Below are 18,346 nucleotides of genomic sequence, written 5' to 3' on the forward strand. Positions count from 1 at the left end.
ACAAACTGCAGAGTAGGCTGGACTCTGGTTGTGGGCATTTACTGACACCAAAATATGCTTTTTGAAATGCATGTTCTTCTTTAGTGGAAGACTGTTCAGATCTTTTTACACAGAAATGCACTGTGTAATTATAAAAGTTATCAGGGCTTGAGTAGAAAGTTGTCATATATTTTCTCTAAGGTAATTACCTTTTTATTTTTATTCTTTGATTTGGTGGTCATAACAGGCTATTAACACAAGAGTGGAAACTGTTGAACTGTTTAAATATAATTACTTACTCGCTCCAACGTCTAAACAGTAAACAGTAAACAGTAAACTCCTGCCTGAAGTCCCTGTGCCTCTGTTTTCCGCGCACTGCATGCTGGGACTGCGCGTTCACGAGAGGCACGCCATCTTTAAACCCCACAAGAAGCTTCCGTTTAGCGCCAGGATTTAGAAGGCAGATAGTTCCCGCATTTTGGCTCTAATTTTTATAGCATCTCTTGAAAATGGAGCGTTAAAGGAGTTAATATAGAACACGCGATATCAGAAAAACGCTTTAGGGACACGCCTGATGTCTCGGGTCGCTTCTTTGTTCACTGACATCAACAAAACAGGCGGAAAAAACAACGGAGCAGCCGCGGCGTCGTTAGCCCGTTAGCCCCGTTAGCTCCCCGAGGAGATTTCAAACTGTTTTAACTGCGTGTTTTTTTTACTCCGTCGCCCTTTCGCTTGTTTTTTCCGTTGCTCGGAGCGGGCTGCGTGGCCGACTCGCGTCCCCCCCTCCTGCGCTTCTCCCCTCCCCTGCGGCCTCGCTGGAGATGAGCGGAAGATGTCGGTGTCGGGACTGAAGGCCGAGCTGAAGTTTCTGGAGTCTATCTTCGACCCGAACCACGAACGTTTCAGGATCATCGACTGGAAGCCCGATGAGCTCAGCTGCCAGTTCAACGTGACCGGGGACAAGCTGCTCGTCATCCACTGTAACATCACGGTAAGAGCCGCCCCAGCCCGCCGGCCACGGTCGCCTTAGCCCGCCCCACATAAAGACCAGTCAGTTGGGCCGCTGCTGGTGACCCAGCTACACCCGACGGTCGCGGTGTGTTGTGGCTCTCTCGGCTGGCCAAGCTCGCCGGCTAACGTCGCTCAACAAGGCGCCCTTGTTCACCCGCATTAGCCCGGCTAACCAGCTCCGTTACTGGGCGACCACAGCTAGGTGGCTGGCCCCGACGCTCCAACGCCCAGCTACACGACTAGTGCAGCGGTCAAGGAACGATGGCGGGCCAGATAGCCGATTAAAACACGGCAGACAGGCCGAATCAGTCCAATCTACACGTCTGATCTACACGTCCGATCTACACGTCTGACGTGTAGCTAGCCAACTAGCCCGTTAGCTCACTGATTAGCTGCGTCGCTACGGTCAGTTACACAGGCTGCTGCTCAGGTGCGTTAGCTGTGCGTTTGTGTGTTTAACGCTAGATTTATGCATATATATATCAGCATATATATATATATATATATATATATATATATATATATATATATATATATATAATGACGTTATATATGCTGATTTTTAACGTTTAGCTATCGTTACTTAACTAGCTATCAAGCTCGTGATACCGTTTTAATCCACCAGTTTGGCACCATTATCCGTTTTAATGGTTTCGGTGGGTGATTTGGTGGTTAGGAGCTTCCTTGAGATTGAGAGAAGTTATAAACCGACGCTGGTGTGAATTTGAATGAATTGCTGCGCAACGGCGAGTTGTTGTTTTTCTCTCTCCTTTCGGTCGTGTAAAAGCTCAGATCCTAACGAGACGTTTCCTAAAACATGTTGGTGGTTTGTGTGGGTGTCGTGGTGGATGTGTCGATAATACCTGGAAAATCTGACTCATTTGTAAACGAAGTTCCGACCAGCGTTACGAGTGGCTGCAGGTCAGGGTAAACACATGGTAGATTCAACACATTTCACAATCATCACCACTGACTGGGCACTAGGTTCGTTATGTAAAGTCCAGCACTGCTCACCACAAACACACGTAAGAAAATATACTAGGACTGAATATACATAGTGTAATGTAAGTATTTACTCGATAAACTACCGTGGTGACAAAGTGATTAATAGCAGTGTGCAGTTTACAAGGACACAATGGTATTACTGCAAATGCAATAGATTTGCTTGCTGATGAATCAGAGATGGGGCATGGGGAAAACATTCAAAGTGCTTGCTGGTTTTGGTCAGTATGGATTTAAAACATTTCCCCAAGGGATAGAGTAAGTGTTGTTGGTGTCCTGGGTGTGATGGGTGTTTTGATGGATTACTGCATTCCAAATTTCCCACATTGATAACTTTTCCCATCAGAACATTTAATGATCTCTACAAAATAAGTTTACCTTTGCTATAGACCAAGCATATGTAACAGCCATACGTCACGCGTGATTAATATGTGATTAAAACATGGTATGAATAATTATACACATGATTTTGTATTGTTATAATGGTTATTGCTAGTCATAAATTGAATCATAATCAGTTTTCACCCTTTTACTGTTTGAGAGAGCAGTGATTAAAACACCCTTTTGTAGTCAACCACCCAACTAGTCATCTGTTGGATGACTAGTTAAATAGTTATTGTTTAAGTCACCAGGGATTAGGGGTAGGGCAGTCATTTTTGGGCCACCTCCTAATCCCTGCGAGCGCCCTTATTGGTGTATGCCAGCATGGGGGTCAGTGGACGAGGTTAATGCTGTGTGTGCTGGTAGGCAGCCTGTGTGTGAGGGCCCATCAGGGCGCGTGCTGTTCTGTGTGTCGGCGGCGTCATTGACCAATTTGCAGATCAAGTAGTCTGTAGATTTGACAGACTAGCGGCCGTTCCGGGGTTGGGCCATGGAGCACTAAGCTACAATCCACAGACAGTATCTTGATCCTAGCATGTGTTCCTACAGTCCAGATGTTGGCTGAATTGAAGCCACACACACACACACACACAGACACTTTATTTGGACTGATTAAGCACCCTGGTACTCTACAGTATGAAATGCATAATTAATGAGTTGTACCAAAGCTTTTTTTTCTCTTTTATATTTTGTTCACAAATATAATTCACACATTGTAGTGCAAATGTGGGCAAAATGAGATTCTTTTCAGCTTGAAATAAACGGACTTGTAATTCTTGTAGAATACTCACACATGCCAAGTATACTCTGGTTAGATTTGGTTTTTATAATCTTATCTATTTATGTGCAGAAATTGGTCTGATTATTTCCATGTGATCTGCCTCATTTTATGCTATACTTTGCCACAGCAGTTCTGTGTATTTTAAAGATAGAGGTGTTACAAAATTTGATCAGATCACTTTATTTCCCTCTTTGGTATCCAATTCAGCACAGTAAGCTGGGATTGACATGACACAGATAGTGAGTAGGCCTATTGGATTGGTACATGTCATATTGACCGTCTCGAATTCCTGCTGTTTGTTAAATAGATTTGGACATAAATGAGGAAGGCAGGGTTAAGTGGCCACTTCTGCTACTAGTGAGTAGTTAAGGATTGAGAGGCTTTGAAGACTTCAGGTTCTGCTTGTATGTGCGTAATCTCGCTACCATTCTGTGCGCTCTGGACCCTTCAGGGTGTCCCTGAGGTGCACCTCCAATTGTACAGTTAGTCTCTTGTTTTCTACTAAACCAATAATTGTTTGTATTTCAGAAGTCGTTTAGTTAGGTTGGCACGGTTGATATTGCACACGTAATTATGGTTCGATTAGGCTAATGTTCCAAGCCCGTAACGTGGTCATCTAGTGCATGCTGTGCAGTTTTCCTTTTAAACGTCTAACAAATGAATTTTGTGGAGCATAAAATAAGAAAAATGTCTAGGAAAGTTTGTGCCACCCTTAAAGCCATCATGTTCTCGCTGACATGGACACTCTCGCCATTATCTCTGCCTACTTTTTGTTAACCTCTTGCCTCAGACAGCTCTGATTTGCCTGTGTTCACCTCACTGTCTCCCAGGAATCTTATCCTTCAACGCCCCCGATATGGTTTGTGGACTCCGATGACCCGAGTCTGACACAAATCCTGGAACGCCTGGAGGATGTAAGGAAAGGCAGTACTCTGGTGAGGTGCTTTCTATCTCCCATATTATTAGCCCACTGGAATTCTGCTCCTGAAATCAGAGTTGTAGGTTGTCATGTCAGTGTGTCAGGCTATATTGTCCTGCTTGTGAAGGCTGGTCATGGTGTACGTTACAAAGGTCTGGGCTTTTGCTGAGGTCGTTACTGATGCAGAATGTGATGTGTTGGGCAAAAAAAGCCTGCCCTTGTTGTATTACCCCCCATTAGCATGCCTTCTTATACCTGTAAATGCTAAGATTTGCAGTTAAATGTTTAATATTCATACCAGCAGTAGGCTGATCCAATCCATAGCATGGTAATTTAATGATGCTGAGATTAAAAGGTGGGATGGTTTTGGTATTATTGTCATAATAATGATATCAGGTTAATTGTCAGGACTGTGCTCCCCTGATAAGTCGTAGCTTTAAAAGGTCTCCCGTCTTCTTTGTCATTAAACATGATACAATTATGGGGGACTTGTGTGCTACAGCAAGAGTGTAAGTGAGGAAGCTATCAAGTTAGCAGTTGGGAATGAGAGGTGGTCTTGCACAGCAAATAAAAATTGCAACTTCCTATTCATAAGCCACAGCCTTTAAGAGTGACCGACTATAGATTGATTTCCCAGTAACAGTTTGTGGGAGTCAGTGGGTCCCAACATAGGATTCTACCATAACCGCTTTAACAAAGTACAAGAAAAGCCACCTTCCATGAAGTTAACCATGGGTAGATGTTAACGAGGGAGATAAACAAGACTGTTACAAGTGTACAGGCATCTCACCCCCTTGCTGTTGGCAGCTGCATTAAGTGTCTACATTTGGTGACGGTAAATACAGTCAAGCTCACAATCTGAACTTCAAATCCCTATCCACAGTTTTGGGGCTTTGCACATGTTCGAGCAGTTATTTCATATGGGTGTTGGACAACCTGTGGCTTTTAAATGTTCTTTACATATTGGGAGAGAGGTGAGATCCTGATTACATGCAAGTGAGATTATTTGAGCTGCTGTTGTGATGGTGTCAAATGGGCTCCATTACCCCGCTAGGCTGCTATATATAAATAGCCACCGGCTCCTCAAACGGCTTGAATGTTGGGGTGATCGAGACTTCACAATTTGTGTTCATGGAGATTTTGTCCCTCCCAACCCATAGACAGATTGGTGCGTGTCCCCTCGTTGCAGTTTGTAGTAAAGGTTATCTAAGTCCCTAAGTTTCTGGTGTTTTTCATCCCCAGCTTCTGCAGCAGCTGAAGAGGCTGATCTGTGATCTGTGTAGGCTGTATAATCTGCCCCAGCACCCTGATGTGGAGATGCTGGATCAGCCTCTCCCCGCTGGCCCCGTTAACCCGGAGAGAAAGGTTCACCGTTTCTTACCATTAAATTTTTTTTTACTTGGGCTGGGCTCCAAAACACTGGTGGACTTTATATTTCACCGGACTAACATGAGTCGTGTTTAACAGAGCAGCATCTGATGGAGCTCAGAGTTGTTAAAATATGCTGGATTGTGGTTTTATTTTTGCTCCCTTCAGCATGGCACCACAGACGAGGTGACTTCAGAGGAGGAGGAGGAGGAGGAGATGGGAGAGGTGCGTGCTTCTTCCCCATATTGTTGCTTTGCTCTTTGGTTTGATCACCATTATTATTTCACTACTATTTAACATTTTTGTACCTCACTGTCATTCACTAACTGTCACTGAGAGTTTCCGAGCTCTGATCTGTCTTGTGTATCGTCAGCAGGACATCGAGGACTTGGATCATTACGAGATGAAAGAGGAGCCAGTGGATGGGAAAAAATCCGAGGACGATGGCATAGAGAAAGAAAACCTGGCCATCCTCGAGAAGATCCGCAAGAACCAGAGGCAGGACCACTTGAACGTAAGTGCTCATTCGGTAAGGTGACTTTTCTTATGCTTTATGGGTTCATGGGGGATTTTAATGTGTTTATTTTAATGGTATGTTTGTTATTGGTACTTGAGTGTTTGAAACGATTGTTGCAATGTTATTGATCTTTAAAATAAAGGCATGTGCATGCACATGGCTCTGCTCTGCTGGTCTTTAGCATCGCTGAGCTTTTGCTTTTGAAGTCTTGCATTGTTTCCCTATTTAACAGTACAGTCGTTTGCAGGCTGTGCTAAAAATGTGCAATGAAAGTGGAACACAAGTGCTCTGTTAAGCCTTAGAAGCTGAGAAATGGAGCGTCCCATTGGCTCGAGCTGGGCCACAAATGCTACACTTGCTGCCTTGTTTGTATTGATTAGAAGTGTTGAGTAATTGAGTGTTGGGGTGATTTAGCTTGTGTCGGATGGTCATGCCTAATTTTGCTCATTTGTGTGTAAATGCTCTACGTGCTTCCTTTGCTTGAGCAATAAGTGCCCTGGTAGTTTTGGTTTGTTGGTGTGATGTACTTTGTGTGTGTGTGTGTGTGTGTGTGTGTGTGTGTGTGTGTGTGTGTGTGTGTGTGTGGAATTTCAGGGTGCAGTGTCTGGGTCTGTTCAAGCGTCAGACCGCCTAATGAAGGAGCTGAGAGAGATCTACAGATCTCAGAGTTATAAATCAGGTAAAACCCCCTTTTGCACCGGCCGACTGTGACCCGCCTTCACACCAGCCACACGCCCTGTGCTGGTTCTTTTAAAACGAGCTGTTGACCCGCGTCACACGCGGCCCTGAACAATGTCCATCCAGACGTCAGGACATCACACTGCGTCGCACTTCAAATCTTGACCGCACCGTCACACCCGTGGAGCCTTTACAGCTCCTTTACTGCTGCTCTTGAGCACTACTTCAGATTTCTAGTGCTTGTTCTTTTTAAACCAACTTGGCTAAACTGTTGTGTTGAGCTTGGTGTGTAAAAAGCTTGGCTCGACCCGAAACTCCACGCTTAAAGTCTCATGGAAGACAAAGCTCCAGACTATTCTCTGTCCTGGCTCCCAAGATGGTGGAACGATCTTCCATTAGCTGCTTGGACTACAGAGTCTATTGATGTCTTCAAGCATAGACTGAAGACTCACCTGTTTGTTGAGTTCTTAAAAGAGCACTAACTCGGCACATAGCACTTGCCGTTGTTCTTAAATTGTATGTGTGTCTATGGTTTTGTGCTTCTTGCTAAATGTTTAACTTGCAAACACTAGGTAATGACATTGACTGCTTTAGTTTAGTAGTAGTCGGACTCAAGGGTATCTTGAATTCTGGCCTATCCGTACTATTACCTAGGATGAATTCTGTTATCAGATGCAAAGCACTCTGAAAGTCGCTCTGGATAAGAGCATCTGCTAAATGCCATAAATGTAATGTAAAAAAGAGTGTGTGCTTGTCCTTGCGTGTACTGTGTGGACAGGAAAGAGGCTGAGGACGTTGCCGCTCATGTTATGCCTTACTTTCGCAGGTATCTATTCAGTAGAGCTCGTTAACGACAGCCTGTACGAGTGGCACGTCAAGTTAAGAACGTAAGTGCCCCGTCCCCCATTAATCCCGATTAGGGCTGCCACAAACGATTATTTTTATAGTCGACTAATCACCGATTAATTTTTATGATTAGTCGACTAATCGGATCGTGCGTTAATTGAATATAAAACATACAGCTTATCACACTAGAATGCAACTGCTATTATATAATCATCATTAGATTTCAGCTAAAAATAAAATCAATTAAGATCATAGTTCATTAAACCTTTAATGAAATATGCAACTTGTTGCAACAATTATTAAAATAAGTATAAGGCACTGGCTTAAACAATGCAAAAATAAATACATTAATAAAGAATTTTTTTTAGGTTTTTCTTTCTTTCATTTGTCTCTGGCATCAAACGTAGCTACATATGAATCAAATTAGGTAGGTACCTGAAACTAAGGAATTATTCACAAAAATAAAGTTTTGGTCTCACTGACGTTACAGAAAACACACGAATGCGTGCTAAGGCTAATGAAACAAATCGGCATCACTAATGTTAACTTTTACAGTTACCACGATAAGTAAGTACAAAGTTAACGCTCTGTTTACGGTAACGTTAGCAGCTAACTAGCGATTTAGATTACAGAGATGACGGTCCCTCTTCATCATTGTCACAATAAGCCACAACATGCTTCAGGTGCTCGTACATCGCGGTTGTGCTGCCGTGGAAGGAAAGTTCTGCCTTGCAGATATTGCACGCGTTTCGGAACCCGGTTACGGAAAATGATCCCACACTTTTGAGTTCCGTAGCCGGGTAGCCATAATACCAGTCTGTGTAATGTCCTGGGATGTCGTCCACTGTCTACCTCGGTTTCCACTACTGCACATGTGCGTTAGGGACAGAAAGGCAGTCGCGACCGCAGCAGTATGGAGAGAAAAAAAAAACACGACACATCGACTATTAAATTAGTCGTCGACTATTTTAATAGTCGACATAATCGTGACTAGTCGACTAATCATGGCAGCCCTAATCCCGATATCAACTTTGTGAGACTGACCCGATCGTGCGGTGAAGCCGCTCTCTCAACGCCCTGTGCTTCTGCATCTTGGAGCAGGGTCGACCCAGACAGTCCTCTGCACAGTGACCTCCAGGTGCTGAAGGAGAAGGAAGGCGTGGACTACATCCTTCTCAATTTCTCCTACAAAGTGAGTCAGCAAGTCTGCAGACAGACGTGTTGTTCTGGAGGGTGGGCTAGGCCGGACGCGCCAGTGAAGGTGTGCTCTGGTCCCAGCACCAAGCGCTCCCTCTGCTGTCAGTGCTGGGGCGGCGCTAGTCATAACTCAGGAAGGGGCAGCTAGGCTGGTGATTACATTTCAGAAGACCAGTGGCACATTCTGATTTGTGTACATCTACACACAAACAGTGGCTTTGAGTTCAGTCGTTTATTCCTGCTTTCTTCTTCTTCTTTACAAATATGTGTTGGTCGAACTCCAAAAAACAAAACACTCTGTTTGTCTGTGGCCTGCAGGACAATTTTCCCTTTGACCCGCCATTTGTACGAGTAGTTTCTCCTGTTTTGTCTGGAGGGTGAGTACCTGCTGATAGATCTGATTTTCTTAATTGTTTCACTATTTTGCTGTCGTAAATGTTGCCTTACCGGAGACCTGTGAAGTAAAGGTGTGGTGTTCCTCTCTTATGCTTTCACAGTAGGTCAAAAATAGAAGCATATTATATATTGTATATATATTTGCTTGTTCATATAAAGCCAGTAATCCTGTTTGTTCTGGTTTTGCTCTAGTTACGTCCTTGGAGGAGGAGCCCTGTGCATGGAGCTTCTCACCAAGCAGGTGTGCCACGCCCCCCTTCTGACACGCCCCTTTTGGTGTCATTATTTACCATTCATCTCTTTGATTGCTTAGAGTCCTGCATTTTGTTGTTTTTTATTAAACATCTTGTATTTAACGAATCGCTCCACGTGGAGATGGAAAAGTCCTGCATGTTGTTGTTTCTTATTAAACATCTCATATTTGACGAGTCGCTCCACGTGGAGATGTCCCATAGCGCGAGCTGACTGTGTGCTCACCGTTCACAGGGCTGGAGCAGCGCATACTCCATTGAGTCTGTCATCATGCAAATCAACGCCACTTTAGTCAAAGGAAAAGCCAGAGTACAGTTTGGAGCCAATAAGGTAAAGATCCATATTGAACACGCATAGTCAAATATACAGAATGACCATCCGTTATGTTTCAGTGTCTGACTGCTAAGCACTAGATGCAGAAATGCTAACAAAAGTGTGTTTGCAGCTGGAATAGACTGATTGCCGTGGTGGAGAGGGGTAGTGTAGGCTGGCCGCTCTCTAGACCAGTGGAGCTTTGCTCTGGATCTCGCTTCCAGAACCTTTCCTTGCATGTACCACTCATGGCTGGTTAACTGATCAGTTCCTATGACTGGTCATGTGTTATCACACTGTAAAGGGAGTGTGTGAAGTGTGTATAACCCAGACTCTGCTAGACTGTGAGTGTCGGGACATAGCAGTAAATACTCCTCTTGCAGGTAGAGCGGCATCACAGGTAGGCAGAGGAGCATTGCGGGCAGGTAGAGCGATTCCTTATCCAGAACAGGCAAAGTGTCTCCAATTGCTCTCAGAATTAACTGGCATGTAAATTAATATAAGATCTGTGGTGACTCGTAGTGCCTGATTGAGACAGATTTGATCTAGCAAGCAAATGTTTAGCATCAACGTATTTAATATCCCCAAAGCATGAAAATTGGTATTGATTGGTTTTGGTAATTGATATGTGGTAATGAAACCTGATGCCCAAGAAAATGGCATCATTTACATTGTCCTGTAGTCTTCATAGCATTTGGTGTATACAGGTAATGTACCTTTTGATATCATTTTTACTTTGTGGTCCCCCCCCCCCCTTTTCAGAACCAGTACAATCTTGCCAGAGCACAGCAGTCTTACAAATCACTGGTGCAGATCCATGAAAAGAATGGTAAATATTCCTTTAGTTTTTATTTTGCATGGTATTTTAGATCAAATCATTTCTTCTTGAGTCTTTTGAGTAGGTATGTGCACTGTACCAGAATATGAAATAGGGTAACGTATCTGTGTGGTGTGGGTGTTCTCATTACGCTCAAATACATGCATATTCACCCACTTAATCTTACTACAGCAGACTTCACTTCTTTGATAACAGGACTGTTGTGCTGTGAACCATGTTATTACTTCAGTGTCTGTCTCTTGTAATTTTGCATGCCACTGAATTTTGAACATGGTTTCTGAACTACAATGTTAGCATTTTGCTTCTTGCTCACTTTTATAAGTGACTGTTCTATATGCATGTGTTTTAAACTTTATTATAGTTATTTCTTTTCTACATATATACAAGCACATTTACTCCCCACACGACTCATTTTTGCAGTATAATGCCCGACGTTTTCAAGAGCAGCGATCCCATTTGTCCTGGGCAGATCAAAGTCTTGGCCAGATCAATAATTGTGCTGGCTTGTTTCAATCAGAAACTGTCTACTGTCTTGGTTCCTGTTTACACCTTGCATCAAAATGCATCAAAATACAATCCAGACACATTTTGCCCATATTCCCCAGTGTGAACGGATGAGTTATTGTATATAACTGAGATTGAACATTCAATACACAAATCCTGCCTAAAACACACCAAATGCATACATCTCTTATTTCCATAGCGTAAACATAGTTTGTCACCTGTGTATTAAATGCTGAAATAAACAATTAAAATTATGAAACATATTTTATACATGCATCTGCTGTCCAAGTCCACAGGACTTTGGGTTATGAGCAAGGTCAGAACTCGGCAAATGAATTTCCATTTATGCAATTTTACAATTGTATGTGAATAGCAAACACATCTGTTCACACTTGTCTTAAACGTGGTTTTCTGACCATGTCCAAATGTGGTTTGAGTGATCGATTTGGCTTTTCATTCAGCCAAGTGAAACTGAAATATGGCCTGATCACCTGAAGTGTGTGTTAGTGCAACTTGTAAACAGAACCTTTTTAAGGGTTTTGATCATTAGCCTTTTAAGTGTTTCACAGTTCAGTTAGTGTATGTTTAACACTTGTGCTTTGGCCTCCACAATGCCAGGCAGGGCTTAGAGCTCCTGACAGAATCAGAGTAGAGCCAACAGGGACCATGTTTTAAGGCAGATATATTTTGACAGTTGTTGTTGTCTTGGAAGTTTCCAGGCCAGTATTCTTGGTCACTGTGTGTGTGTGTGTGTGTGTGTGTGTGTGTGTGTGTGTGTGTGTGTGTGTACGCCTTGCATGCATGCCTTTTATTCTCACAGGCTGGTACACACCACCAAAAGAAGATGGATAAGGAATTTCTCTCTGCATTCAAACTAGGACAGAATGTCTTGGAGTCAACACCTGTTCTTTTTAGTTCCCCCCCCCCCCCTTTCTTTTTTGTGGTGTCGTTATTCTCCTCCCCCCCCCCATCATTATGTTGCTAATTGGACATCTACATGTCTGGATTATGTGACTTCTGAACAACACCTTTGGCCTGCAGAGTTAACGGGTAAAACATTAATTCTACCGTTTTGTCGATACAGCTTCTTTCTCCTGTATTCTCTCCTGCTGGCTGTCCTTACCTCCTCTCCAGTCGCTTTCTCTCTCGGGCTGCTTGGTTGACAGACTGGAATTTCATGTGGCACATTTGCAAAAGAGATGCCTGTGACTCTCCACGCTTCATGGATGGATGTCCTTTTGTCTTCTTGATCTGGGCGATCCGAAAAAAAACGGCAAGATTCTCGCAGAGTAACGGGCCTTGTGGACGCTTGGCTGTCCGACGGTCCAAACTCCCCCGTGCCCACAATGGCGCGAAACAGTAACCTCCAAAGGGCGAGTATGAGAGGCAAGAAAAGACTAAGTGTGGTAGGGAGTTTTGTGGACATGGACGCTTACGGTGACGAGGCCAGCTTCTCACAGCCCGAGGGTCCACACCGTGGCCCATGTGTTCTTGCTGTTTTCGGAGATTTCGGCTTCTCTGGTCGCGCACTGAAAAATGTCTGTGGCCAGGCAGGTTGGACGTGATCACCGCAGAGTCATCGAAATGAACTCCGTCTGTAAGTAAACTTGTAAAGATGCATCGCAGCAAATGAATTTTCCCATCGAGTCCGGCAGGTTTCACTGAGACAGGACTGGATTGCTTAGAACATGCCTGCATAGTGCGGAACGTCCTTCCTTCTGAAGATATATCTCACAAATAGAATAAGGTAAAATTACCTAATTGATATCCTCATGGTGACAAAATTGAATACCTTAAACATGTTTTTATGTATGCATTATGACTACTGCTTATTATTATTATTATTATTATTTTTTTTCTTGTCAGAATGGAAATTGTATGTTGCTCTGCCATCTTTAACTCCAGTTGTGACCATTCCTCTTTTAACAAGTGTGATTTCTACTGTGACTACCATAACACAGTAATGTTACACCACTCAAGCCATGCCGTAACACCTTCACACACACACACACACACACACACACACACACCCCTATCTCGGGCACATGGAGAGGTTAAAGTATTAAACAGTCCATTCAGAATGCAGATTCCCATAGCTGCCACCCTGCTGAATTTATTTCCAGCTCTAACCCAACACGCTGTGTCCAGGTAATCAAGGTCTCCATAGAACCTGAATATTAGGACCAGGCGTGTTTATCTGCTGGGTGGCATGTTTCCTAGGCTTGAGGTTGGAACCTCTGCCGAAAAACTAACCATTATTGCCTTATGAAAGGGGCCCTTCTTTAATGTTGCTGTCTACGTGACCTACAGACATGCCATATGTTTTCAAGCAAACTTCATATTGCTTTTGCCATAACCCACCATTACATGCATCAGCTATAAGGAGGATGAAAACAGATCCATGAGTTTGAGTGTTTAGTAAAGGGGGGGGTTTCTTGCATCAGTGCTGTTTAATACTCCAATATGCACAAGTCTTCAGGAAAAATTATATCGTGCTCAGTAAATTTAAAGCTCAAATTGCCATCAGTCCATATGTGATCCAGCTGTTCTGCTTTGGCTCTGGTTCTGTGTAAATGCTTTTATTTTCCTCTGCACAGCCTCTGTTTGGTCTTTGTGGACTACTGAGTTCCTGAATTTAAGCTGTGGGGGGTTTAAATTGTGACTTTGTTAAAGTAACTTGAACCACAAGTCTGGGTCAAATATTGGACACAATGTTTGTGATGATGAAATCTTAACGAGGAATAAAATTTAGTATTCTTTGCATATCACCAACCCAAGAAGTCATTAACCTATATTAAGTCTTGCCAGCTTTTTAATATCCCGAGCGTGACGCACCTGGTTAGTTAATATAGTGTTAAATGCAGCTGTAGATTCATGGTGCCCTTCATAATGTGTTGTGTCCAGCTGTTTTTTCCAATTTTGTAATCCCACATTTAAAATCTAATTATGTCCCAAATCTCCATTATGCCTCATTGGTCAGCGTTGGCACCTGTAAAGGTTCACCCACTTCACAGAAGCCCTGGCCCGTCCTTCCACTGTCGGCCTGACACACACTTGCTGTTTTAGATTCTTACCAACATTGGGAATAACCGATTCCTGGGCTGCGTTCAGTAAGCAAACATTTTTGTAAGTTGTGACATACATTAATTTTCCTACTGACTTGGTCTCTGAGGCGTGTTTGCTCCTGTTTGAAGGGTGTGGCAGTAAGATTGAGGGCAGCAGGTGACGTGTAAATAAAAAGAGAAAAACCTCAGTGTAACTTAAGCTGCTGGATTTTGGTGGAAATGAAGATTTTAAAACAGTTTTGGCCTCTTCGGGGTCCTCATGACCTGGGGAAATATTCTCTTTAGACAAGTATTTAAGACTCATCGAACGTCTTGAAAATGTGAAACGCAGTCAACGCAGTTCTAGGTGTCTTGTACACTCCAACATAAAAAGAAAAATAACCATTGCACTATGGTGTGAGTCTCTACAGCAGGACACTCGATACAAAACTCTTCCCTCCTGGCTGAGCGCAGTCCTGGTCTTTAGGAGCAGAGCGGGAAGGCAGAATCCTGCACAGTTATCTTTAAGTGGCAGTTGTACAGTAACTTGAAAGGTCACTTCAACACCCTGAGCAGTTCTGGTGGAGGGGGTTTGGGTGGGTAGGGTGTGTATGCACTGTTGGCATGAATTGATTTTATTTTGCCTTTTTCCCCCCATTCATTGTAAGTGTAATTTTGGCCATGTACAGTACAATTTGTAAACTTGCATCAAGTTTATGAATAAAGAATTTTAAGAAACATTGTTTCCATCAAGTGTATATTTTTGAATATGGGCGGGATGTTTTTGTTTTGGTCTGGAATGCTGCATCCAAATACATGTTGGTGTTGGTTTAATTTGTCCACCAGGTGGCAGCATCGTCTAATTTTAGATGTACAGTAGTTCTGTTACTTGGTAAGATTTAAAAAGGGCTTGCTGACGTTATGGCAATTGTAGCATTTCAAACAAGATATTTTTTAGATTAGAAATGGGTTGTAATAGTCTCTGAGTGAATAGACTCCAAATAGTAAGAGAGTGACGGATTGGTAAAGATGTCTGTGATCTTTCATCTGCATCTTTGCTTAATAAAATTGTTCTTACCTTTTTACATCAGATGATGCTTTGACAATGAAAGTAATCTGAGAGGAACTAACCATACATCTAGGTAGATGTGTGGAGTAATTACCAGAACCTGTTCGTATGGTCTGAAGACACCATAAACCATTCAGAACGATTCCCTAGGTTCAAGTCCTACAAATTTTCCAACCTTCTAAGTCAGGTGTGATGACCAACCAGTTACATTAATCTTTTAATCAACTACAAGGGATTTGAAAAATTCACAATTTTATTAGGATTTAAGGTCTCTAATACCACTGGTATAAACGGATGGAAAATGGCCATATACAATAAAACAATTTTTTCCATAAGATACATGTCAAACATGATAATAGCATCTGTTGTACCTTACATGAAGTCCTAAATGTACTGAAAGTAATTTAACAGGATGGCTATTTTAAATTCGACTGTTTAGTACAAGGTTGCAAATGAGCAAAGATGAGCAGACAGCCACATGCCTGTCGCAGTATTTACAGGGGAGGTGCTGTTTTGCATAGTGAGTTTCACATTGCACCTGTTTCTGTCATTCTGATAAATCCTCGTTTTAATTTTGTTTGTGCAGAGGTCATGACCAGAAGTCTCCAGACTGTTTTTTAAGTGGTCTGACTTTTAAGTGTTTTTGCGACTCTTTCATCTTTGTCTTTGGTAACATTTAGACCTGCATGCTAGATTGTTCCTTTGGTGTTTAATTATTGGAATGGCAACTTTCAAATTAGGCAATGAATGAATACATTTCAACATGTTTATCTGTGGAGTTTTTGTTGTTGCTAAAGCTCCCCAGTTAATTCTTGCTTAATATTGCTCCAATTTGAAATTTAAAGCAGCCAATGTTTTAGCTGTATTTATGACTCATTTCTGCTGATTTCTTTTGAGATTTCGTTTACAGTGTCTGTGGCACTAGGCATGGATATGTCTGCTCTCCATGTTGAACAAAGGCATCATAACACTACCCTAATGCCACCTTTGTAATCAACTGCAAAGTAACTGAAGCATTCCAGCAAACTAATGATGCATCAACACAGCTTGCCAAAAAACAAACAAACAAACAGTTGATTCATGAGTCATGATTTTTGTTCCACTGTGATAAAGGAGACCTGTGTGTAAAGAGGGCTGTCATTCAGTTTGTATGCACAAACACGCCTTCAAATTGGAGCTAAAGTCATAGCCTGCATTTGAACCTGGATAGATAGCAAATCCTGTTTTGTAGTTTATATTCGTGAGGATGATTCTCCGGAAGCTGACTAAGAATATGCTGGAAACTAACAATATAACATGGTAGTCGCATTTTTTAAAGATCCCAGTCGATGTGCTTTGGTGCCAGCACAAATCCTGCCCATCCTGCCCCGTGAATCCTGCAAAGCTTCCAGCGATTTTTAACAGAAGCCCCATGCTGTCTCTACGCCGCCTCTATGGAGCTACGCTTTAGACAGTGAAACAATGATTGCTCTAATCGCATTGCCGCGGCCCGGACCTTGTAAGCCAGGGAAACGGATGTGGTGTGCTGTCGCTCCAGGGACGACCCATAAGTCTGAGGATGGGATCCTTGAGATGCTTTCTGCAGAGATGCTCTGGGAGGTTAATTGCTCATTATTGAGATCATTCTTGTCTATGGCCATGCTGTGATGTCATGCTGTGTTTACCTCCGGATGGGTAAAGCACATTAACCGGCCGGACTGATCTGTTTCCCTAAGCATGTCTGGGGTTTAGACGTGGACAAGCCAAATAAGACAGAGGAGAGCGAAGGAAGACCAAGACCGGGTTGCACTGCAACTGGAATAGTAGCACCAGTCAGGTTTGAAGGCTTCTGATTGCAAAGACTCCCCCAGGGCCACCAGAGATTTGATGTTCATCGCTGGGCATTGAAGCGCTGACAGTTCACCCCCCCTCCAGCCCACGGTCCAGTTCCACCAGGACATGGGTCATACTCATGGTCTCTTGTGTAATAAACTCATGAAGTCTATCAGGATAGCTTGTGTATCTGCGAGGGATGAAGGAGGGGCCCTGCCTGCTGTTTTGTTTTCATATTCAATATCATCAAATTCGATCTCTGTGTATGACACAAACTAGGACAGGGGCCAGCAGATCGTGCATCCTGTGCTGTTAGCGATTTCCGCCCATGGCGACCCGCCGATGTATTTATCCAGAGTGCCTCGCTATGGCTGTCGATATTGTGTCCCATGTACTGTTCAACGGCTGTCTTGTCCACTCTGAAGGCCTGGGTGCACTTTCCTTGAAGATGCTCTGAGATCATCATTCGCCGAGCAGCATATGTATATATGTAGGAGTTCAAAGAGCTTCGTTTTTGAGTGTGGCGAGAAACATAAAAGTGGAATTTTAGCAGTTTAGCAGTGGAATTGAACATGAGGTGAATAAATTAGAGGTGAGAACTGGGTGAGTGAAATCCTTTCCTCTTTTTTTCCTTTTTCTGTTTAAAAAACCTCTACACATCATGGGAGCTAGAATTAAATCCTAGGTGGCGCAATCTGTATTTCTCATACGTTGCAAGTAAAGATGCCCACCATTAACCCATAACTATGCGCATACCTTGCTTATAAGCATTCAATCAAGCCTAATTGCTGTGTTTTTGCACTAACAAAGAGTTAACTCCCCGGAGCTGAGCTTCTAATAGAAATGGCTTTCCTCTCCACACAGGAATCTCATTTCACTGCCTTACAAATACGCAAATCAGTATTTCCAGCCCCATGTAATTGCAGGAAGCAGCATTTAGAGAATGACCTTCACAGGCATTTCAGCATGTTGCTTTTTCATAAATTTACTTTAACCGTATTCACGGCCTGCCACCCTGGGTCCACTGTTGTCATGGGCGGGAGATAGGATACATACATTACTGTGAAAGGCCAGCCTGCCAATTCAATTTCTCCAGCTTGCAGTCAGTGTAAATATTAATGGGCCACCCGTCTGTATTTCAGTGCGTATTTCAGAGCCAGGAGAAGTTTCCAGGGGATCGCTCCCTAAACTGTGTCTTCTGCGGGTGCCTGCTTTGCCTGTTTCTTGCTGTGAATGGCAAAGACCCATAAGAAATGGTTAATGCATATTAAAACTATGAATTAAAGAGAGCCATCAGATGTGGCAGATGTGATAACCTATGGAAACATTTTTTTGTTTGTTTTTATCTTGCATTCGTTCTTCACTGCCAGTAAGGTACGCAACTTTATATCTGACCGAACTACAGTAACTCGCCATTTAAGGGCCTATAATTTACTACAT

General features: G+C 43.0%; 1 protein-coding gene across 2 annotated transcripts; it reads left to right on the forward strand.

Annotated features, from left to right (window-relative positions):
• Positions 1-363: 363 nt before the first annotated feature.
• Positions 364-12,988, forward strand: ube2q1 (ubiquitin-conjugating enzyme E2Q family member 1). 2 transcript variants are annotated; one of them, XM_076989551.1, is made up of 13 exons: positions 364-970; positions 3,985-4,089; positions 5,316-5,438; positions 5,610-5,666; positions 5,818-5,970; positions 6,553-6,637; positions 7,463-7,523; positions 8,584-8,674; positions 8,998-9,056; positions 9,268-9,316; positions 9,562-9,657; positions 10,402-10,468; positions 11,802-12,988. In XM_076989551.1, exons 1-13 carry the CDS (start codon positions 812-814, stop codon positions 11,831-11,833), a joined length of 1,137 nt encoding a protein of 378 aa, XP_076845666.1. In that variant the 5' UTR covers positions 364-811; the 3' UTR covers positions 11,834-12,988. The 2 variants fall into 2 exon arrangements, with proteins under 2 accessions (XP_076845666.1, XP_076845675.1); XM_076989560.1 differs by having other exon boundaries at positions 365-970; positions 5,818-5,955.
• The last annotated feature ends 5,358 nt before the right edge of the window (positions 12,989-18,346 follow it).

Source organism: Brachyhypopomus gauderio, chromosome 2 (genome assembly GCF_052324685.1).
Source record: "Brachyhypopomus gauderio isolate BG-103 chromosome 2, BGAUD_0.2, whole genome shotgun sequence".
In the NCBI taxonomy this organism is placed as follows: Eukaryota; Metazoa; Chordata; class Actinopteri; order Gymnotiformes; family Hypopomidae; genus Brachyhypopomus; species Brachyhypopomus gauderio.

Coding starts and splice junctions, on each gene's coding strand:
- ube2q1 (XM_076989551.1), top strand. CDS start 812: ATGTCGGTGTCGGGACTGAAGGCCGAGCTGAAGTTTCTGGAGTCTATC. Junction 971..3,984: donor TCATCCACTGTAACATCACG/GTAAGAGCCGCC, acceptor ACTGTCTCCCAG/GAATCTTATCCTTCAACGCC. Junction 5,667..5,817: donor AGGAGGAGGAGATGGGAGAG/GTGCGTGCTTCT, acceptor TATCGTCAGCAG/GACATCGAGGACTTGGATCA.